This window comes from Amaranthus tricolor, chromosome 13 (genome assembly GCF_026212465.1).
Source record: "Amaranthus tricolor cultivar Red isolate AtriRed21 chromosome 13, ASM2621246v1, whole genome shotgun sequence".
NCBI lineage: Eukaryota > Viridiplantae > Streptophyta > Magnoliopsida > Caryophyllales > Amaranthaceae > Amaranthus > Amaranthus tricolor.
In genome coordinates, this window is record NC_080059.1 from 20156156 (window position 1) to 20164310 (window position 8155).

Here is an 8155-nt window from a genome sequence, read left to right on the forward strand (position 1 = left end):
AGTCTTGGTGTTAATGTTTATTTTACTTTTATTGCTTAAATCACCTTAATATTTGCATATAACCATGGTTTATTATTAGTGCACCTTCAAGCAATGGTCATTAACCTTTGTGCCACCTTTAGGCTCACTCTTTTGCATTCGTTAGTCTACTTTAACAATAATGTTTTATATTAAGTAAAGTTCCTCTCTAAATTTTTGCCTGAAAGTCAATGGTGGACAATCATAAAAGAATGGAGGGAGCATAAGATATGTAAAATACTTCATAATGAAGTTAATTATACATATGTAACGACATGAAAAGTCAACATACAATCTAAAAAGTTTAACGAGTGAAATAAAAAAGTATTTGTCCATGTAAATTAATATGCTACATTCTATCTTAAAATAAAGCAGATTTTAAAAAAAAAAAAAAACAAAGGGAATATATATATATATGTAGGTGGGAGATTCTAACCCGGTTGACAAGTGTTTGATCCTGAGGATTAAAAAACTTGGCAAGTTCAAGGAAGTAGAGAAGTTTCCCTTGAGAGACTGATTGAATAACACGCAGTTGTTGTTTGGTAATAAAGGTGGATGTCCAGTTATTCACAATATTAGTTAGGACAAATCCTTCAATATAATCAAAGCTAAAGCTATCATTTGATGATAATATTAGGTATTCTTGATCCTTTGTTAATAAATTAAATTCTGAGTAGACCACTCTAATCCATTTCACCTGTACAAATGATCAATAAACCTACCTCAGATCTCTTAATTTACATTCAGCAATAACATTCTATCAATACACTGCCGATTATAAGCAATTTGTATTAGGCAAGGCCGCATTTGGAACAAAATCAAATAATGTCAATTATATTAAAAAAATTGCTTATTAGTAGTTTAAAGTTTAAACCCAAGTCAGTGTTGTCACATAACAAATCTTCTACCAACTAAATCAATTCATATATTAACTTCTGTAGTTTCAAGAGACCATCTCAACTAAAAGCTTAAGCTGATGGTTGAGCCTCAAGATATATTAGATACTCTAATATGCCTCCTCACACGAGAGCGCATTGTGTTAAAAGTGTGGATGCAACACATGCCTCTCTCTCCTCATATGTGGCGCTAAATATTCCACTTTAAATGAGGGGTAATTAAGATTCGAACCCGTGACCTCTTGTCACGTTAGCTTCTAATATCATGTCAAGAGACCATCTCAACCAAAAGCTTAAGCTGATGGTTGAAGTCCTAAGATATGTTATATACTCTAACATGTAGATATATGATTTGGCACATAAGTCGAATGGTGTTAGTTAATGACAACATTGACGGGCCATAGATCTACCCTTGAAATAAGGTGAGGTGACCAATTAAGTATAAAAATAATTGAAGCACTGTCGGAGGTCACCTAAAACTTTATTGTTGTATGAGAAATGAGACTGTCTCACGTGAGACATGTCTTATACATGAGTTAAACATTCAATCTAATATATATTACGAGAATATGAATTCTTTGTTCGACATTGTGTCAATCTAATACAAAGAAAATATTTCTAAGTAAATCAATTATCATTTAAAACCTTACATAGAATATATAAAAATGGTATGAGTTAATAAGTCGTTTTATTATAATAAGTCCATAAAATATGAAAAAATGAGACTACCAGTTTGGGAGCAGGTTGCAGTGAAATTCTAGCCTTAGTGATGATGCCAAACTGGCCTAATCCTCCAAGAACACCATAAAAGAGGTCAGAATTCTGTTGTTCAGAACAGTTCACTATGTCTCCCTTTCCTGCACTCATCACAAAACACATCAATATATAATAAAAAATTATTTACAATATTTACTTTTTCACGCTAATTCAATCCTTAATATTTCTAATTATGTATAATAAAAAATTATAAAAATTTAATATTAAATAATTTTTACAATGAGACGAATCAAACAAGATCTCACTTGACTATATTTTAACTTATAGATTAAAATCTAACCACAAATTAAGAGTATATGAATGAATAGTGTCATTTTTACCAATGTTGCAACTAATATGGAACGGAGGAAGTATATAGTCGCTTCTAATAAAAGTAAAATATATCTTATTTTTTATTATAATAATAATGGCTATAATGTTGAAGTATAATTTTTTAATTTTGAATTATAATTGAATATATTAAAAGACATTAAATTAAATGTTTTTTTATTTGTATGGAGTTTTAGATGGATGATATTTACTAGTTTGGGTTAATCAGTGGTAGAGCAATATATTTATAAGTTCAAGATGAGCTATATGGCCAAATTTTTTAAGTTTAAGGTTGTTATTACATTGATATTGTATTGAAATATAATTTACATTTATAGTAAAGTAATGAGTTTTTTTTTTTTTTTTATTTTTTTTTTTTTTTTGTGTTTTTAAAAGTATTTTGAAATAAATTTATTAAAATTGTGGATTTATTATTTAAATATAGAACATGCCTCCAAAATGTTTTAAGGTATGGTTGGGTATTAACATGTAGATATTTTTTAATCTAATTATTGTTCATGAAGATAAGAAACTCCTCATCTTATTTTTTTGCATATCTTTGAGACTTGAAGCGTTAAAATTTTACACATTAAAATTTAATAATGACCGGAAAATTAGCTATCAGCACTATAAAATTTCAGATGTTTATTTTTTTGCTTTTAAAATATAATACTGATGAACTATCGATTAAGACAAACGACTTCCAAAAAATAAAGGAAGAAAGTAATAACATTTAGTAGATTTCGGATCATTTTTAGGTCAAGGGTCTAAAATTTCAGTATATCGACCCATTAATTTCAATAAGATTTCTGATCAATTTTAATTCGACTCAAAATTTGATTAGTCATTTTTTTAATTTCGTTTATGATTCTAATGAGTAGGGAAATACTCAGCTTTCTTTGCAAATTTTTTCTTTTTTGGCATTTAAGACATTTTTTCTTGCTTATTTTTGACACTTTTAATCTGTCTAAATAATCTATTGAAAAACTCTGTGTTTTTTTAGAATGTTTCTTTTGTGTCTAAATACAAACATTTATAAACTTAGCATTTTTTTGTTGTACATATTTCAAAGGTTTAACTAAAAGTTTAAGTTGATAGATCGTTTAAAAGATATGTTATATACATCGATGTGTAATGTACATTAAAAGTGAGACATGTTTTTTATTACGTAAAAAAAGAATCAACTCAAATAAAAGTTTAAGCTAATGATTAAGGCTTGAGGATATGCAACACATACGTTCTTATAATTAACGTTAAATATTTCACTATAAATAAGGAGTAATTTAAATTTGAACTAATGACCTCTTATCTCGTTGGTTTCTGATACTATATCAACAATCAACTCAACCATAAAAATTTAAGCTAATGGTTAAGACCGAAGCTCTAAGATATATTAAATATTGTAACATAATAAATGTCATTATTTTTTGAGAGAAAACGGTAATGTCATAGATAATGACGTAGATAATAAAAATATGATCTTCGCGGATAGATGGTGTCGGAGACAAAATGAGTAAATAATAATAAAAATAAAAGCTTAAATAAATAATACCTGTGACAACTTGCAATTGAAGAACATTAGAAGTATGAATTTGAGGTCCATGTTTAAAGGCTTCTCCACTAATCCCAGCATTAGATAAAGTTCCACCAACAGTCAAATTAAGGTAATCAGTCCATGATTTTGGTGTTAAACCATACTTAAGTGTCTCACGCAAAAGTTTAATCCATAATTCACCCCCTGAAACATCAGCGTAACACGGTTGCTTTTCTGATTCTACATACACTTCCGCTTCTTCCAATGATTCCATGCTGATCACTATCCCACCTGTTAACACCATTTTTTTCTAAATTACTATTATCAACTCTACCTAATTTAATAATAATAATAATAATCATAATAATAATAATAATAATTATTATTAAGGGTAATTCATTTCATAAAGAAAAACTTTATAAAAAGTTGGTAGACAATCGTACAATAAGCTGAGCACTCACACCCTTTTGAATATAAAAAACTAGTCTATGAGAAAAATGTATGGCTTAGATTTTGTGCTACTTGAGTTACTCAAAGAAAATGTTGAAATCCTTAATAACAGGTTAATCGTGTCTTCACCTAAATTGCTTCTCAGATTTAGTAAGTCAAAATATTACATAAAGGTGTACATTTGGGTGTTCGGACGAATTTAGAATATAATATCTCAAGCCGAGTTAATATTGATTCTTGTGTGTATATAAATTTTTTGACAATCTAATTTAATATTTATATACGAGTTATTTCAGGAATTCGATTTTGAATAAAAGTGTCCTAGGGTACATTTTCATATGATCCTACTAAGACCAAATCATGGACAACTTTTTTCACCTAATAAGATGAAGAGATTATCCGATAAAATATTGGATAAAATACAATAAGCCCATTTAATAGTAGGTATTAAATGATGAGAATGTTAATAAAAAATAAGTGTAATTTTAATTGAAAAATCTCTTGACAAGTTAAATAGTCTCTTTCAAGTTTCAATCATTTCATTTTTTTTCATAAAATTAATTTCAGTGGATTATCATATGAAAATGTGATATTCGTTGGTAATAAAAAATTGTGAAAAAAAAAAGTTTTTTATAATTAAAAGTTCATTACCATGAAAATAACATGGTATATTTCATGAAAATTAAGATTAAAAAGTAAGTTATTCCAATCACCATATTTTTGTATTAACAACCAAACGGGTAGTAAATATTTTTGTTCCTTTGTAGGATGTGGAGCTTTGAATTTAAAAAAATGAAATTGTAAAAAAAAAAAAAGGCACCTTGGTTTTGGGATTGGGCTTGAAGAGAATGAGCATGTCCTCTGGCAGTAATTGTAAGTTGTGGATAAACATTACCATTTTTGAAAACATGTTTGATTGTTGTAGAAATATCATTCACTGTTTTGGGATACAAAACTGCCATGGGTTGTAAATGGTATGTATTACCAAAATCAAATGCCACATTGCTTATATTTTCAAAATCAAAATAACCCTTTAATTTTAGTTCCTTAAGAGATGATATTAAATCATCTTTTTCTTTATTAGCATTAGTATTATAAAGGTTATTCATAAACACTTTTAGTAACAATATTAATTTTAGCATTTTTATCAACATTTTTTTTTTGTTAAAAAATTAAAGAACATAAAAAGGGTGAAATTATGAGTGCAAATTTATAATTCAGAAGCTATTTATAGGGATATTATATTGGAGTTTTTATTGAATTATCAATTAATTCTCTAAACCATAAACTTATGAGTTCATTTAGAGACTGTGTTTCTCATTTCACTTGAAATTAATAAATTAACAAATTAATTAAGGAGTTATGTTTTCATTAATTATACTTCTATTAATTAACCCTTGCATAATTATAGTTATGAGATATTATTATTCGTTCATTTATATGTATCAATTTACTAGATTTAATGTTAACGTGCTTTTTATTTATTTATTTTTTATTTATTTTTTATTTTTTAACTCATGATCATGTTCTTTCTATCTTAACTCTTTCCATTTAATTTTATTAGTTACATTGATGATTTTTTCAGTTTTTAAATATTATTCAAGTTTTAATATTTCTAAATATACTAGATAATTAATATGTGGTATTATTATAAGAAAATCATGAAAATATTAAATTATTTTAGGTATTTTTTCCTAAGAAAAATAGACAGTTTAAATCTTTAATTAGATAGTATTAAAAAATTAAAGCCTTTATATTAAATGATTGTATTAATTAGCTTTAATAATCTACTAATCTATAATTTTGCTTATTTCCTTTTAAATTACAAATATAATTAATTAAGAAAACACCAAGACATTTTACATATATAGATGAGTAAACCTTTATGAGAAGATGAGGTATGAATATAGAATTTAAACTTAAATTATAAAAAGGTGACTAATTTAGAAGTGAAGCATTCAAATGTGAATTTTTTCTTTTTACATACATTTTTATTTAATTTTTTGAAAAATTGTTTAGAATAATCCCATCTATTGTCTATCTGCTGGGAATAATCTATACTATTAATTATTTCTAAATAATTCAACCTTTGTAGATTATTTACTAATAACACTCCTTTCTAAATTTTAACCAAAGAGGAGTAGGGTAAGACCAACGAAGAAACATAAGGGGGAAGGAGCGAGTGTAACGGCTAATAGGTACCTACAATAGTCGGTTAAATGTAAAAAGGGGTGTTGTCGGCAAATAATATACAAAAGTTGAACTGTTTAAAAATAATCAATAGTAAGAATTATTCACAGCAAATGTCAATAAATAAAAGTATTCTGAACAATTTTTCCATTAATTTTTTACGGAATATTAGAAAAAGATTACATAAACCAAGAGGTGGGAATAATTTCTGATCAGTATTGTCTAACACTCCATGTATACGGCCTTTTTTGAGAGACGCCTCAATCTAAGTCTACCCAACCAGCTTAAAAAAAAAGGAATAACCAACTTTCCTAGATTCTCCCAACTCTTCAGTTGGCCCATAAGCAAAGTGACCCATACAAAACCCTAACTCCCTCCAGGGAATAACCTCCTGTTTGACCCAACTTCCCACTTTCTCTCATTACTTGGTTATCCTTCTTCTAAGGCTGGTAACCGCCCACTACTCCCATGATATTCAACTTCCTTCTTCACCATTATAAATAGGGACAACCATCAGAGAGGAAGGGGGCATCTGAAAATAATCCTCTTAAGTATCCCTACTCATACTCTACTTCATTAGCCTACCCAAAATCCAGCAATATCAACCCCGACATCTTCTTGCATTCAGTTTATAGTCATCTACTCAATAATCTCATATCAACGTTCTAACTTGAGCGTCAGAGGGGTTTTCCGGGAGATCACCCCCCGGACAAGGCTAACGTGTTGTTTTGCAGGAATTCAAGCCGCTTCCTTCCACAAATCGCCGCTCCTGATAACGCTTCCACTTACAGTATCTCAAGTGTTTTCCACTTCCTCGTTTCATCACCGAAACAGTTTGGCGCCGTCTGTGGGGATACAAAACATAAAAGTCATGTCTGTTCTACCAAAAACACAATCAACCTAGATCATTTTGTTTTTTCCAATTACGAGAGTTTCTAGATGAACACATGCACTCTTAATTTTTTCCCCGAAAATTACCTGCTCAAATGACGAGTATTTTTACACTAAATTAAGAGCAACCATTTTCTTTTATGCTATTTATTTCTGATTTTCGGGAGTAAGCGCACGTGACTAGCTATACTTTCTATAATTATCATGGAAAGGATAAAAAATGCCTAATTTATCAACATTTTGTGTCAAAGTGCATCAATTATAGTGACATGGCCTGGGTTTCCTAATCTACTGTTTCTTAGTCTTAAATATTTTGACGGTGCAAATGGAAGTTTTATTTTTGTCCCAATATTTTTTCTCGACCAGAAACAAAGACAATCATGTTTTGGTTGAGTATTCATCATCATTGGGGGCTAATGACTAACCCTATAGGTAAACAAGAAGAACAATGATGATGATCATTCATATATTTTTACCAATCAAAAAATGCATATATTTTTCATGGCTCGTTCGAACTCTATTTAGTCCATGAAATCACGAGTAGGAATAAATTAAATTTTTACCGATCAGATCGAGAATATTTGGGCCAAATCATTTCACGTGTTTGTCATTATTCAAGGATATAAAGTGGGATCTTATTGCTCTTATTCATCAATGTATACCGTTTCAATGTTGAGTTCAGTTTGATGCACCTTCTAATGGGTTATTAGATCCGTAGAACGTTTCCAAACCAACTTCAATTGACTAAAAATTCCAGTCTTAATGTTGAAGTTCGGTTTGATGCACATTCTAAAGGATTAGATGACCCATAGAACGTTTCCAAACTAGCTTCAACTAAGTGGTTTCGGTCTAATGGACCATCATCTTATCTTTACTGTGTCGTATGTGAATATTTCCTGAATTTTTCTCGGCACCCATTATTTTTGAGGATTCGGAAATTATTTGTTAATGATGAAGATTTGATTTGAAGATCATTTTGCTATGAGGAAAAGAAGGTTCCCACTCGTGTGTGACCGTCTAATTATGTGATATATTTAATGCAGCTCTTTAATTTCACCATTTTTTGTTAACTCTAGCTATGTGACCATCT

The 8155-nt window shown here is 29.0% G+C and overlaps 1 protein-coding gene across 1 annotated transcript in view; it reads right to left on the reverse strand.

The window, feature by feature from the left end:
- LOC130798907 (cytokinin dehydrogenase 1-like) overlaps nucleotides 1-5093 on the reverse strand; it is a 10302-nt gene extending 5209 nt beyond the window's left edge. The window contains exons 1-4 of the mRNA XM_057662001.1: nucleotides 4805-5093; nucleotides 3553-3825; nucleotides 1644-1771; nucleotides 455-715 (exon numbers count right to left, since the gene is read on the reverse strand). Of these exons, the coding sequence (XP_057517984.1) occupies nucleotides 455-715; nucleotides 1644-1771; nucleotides 3553-3825; nucleotides 4805-5093 (951 nt within the window). The remainder of the gene's footprint in view (nucleotides 1-454; nucleotides 716-1643; nucleotides 1772-3552; nucleotides 3826-4804) is intronic.
- Between the last annotated feature and the right edge of the window lie 3062 nt (nucleotides 5094-8155).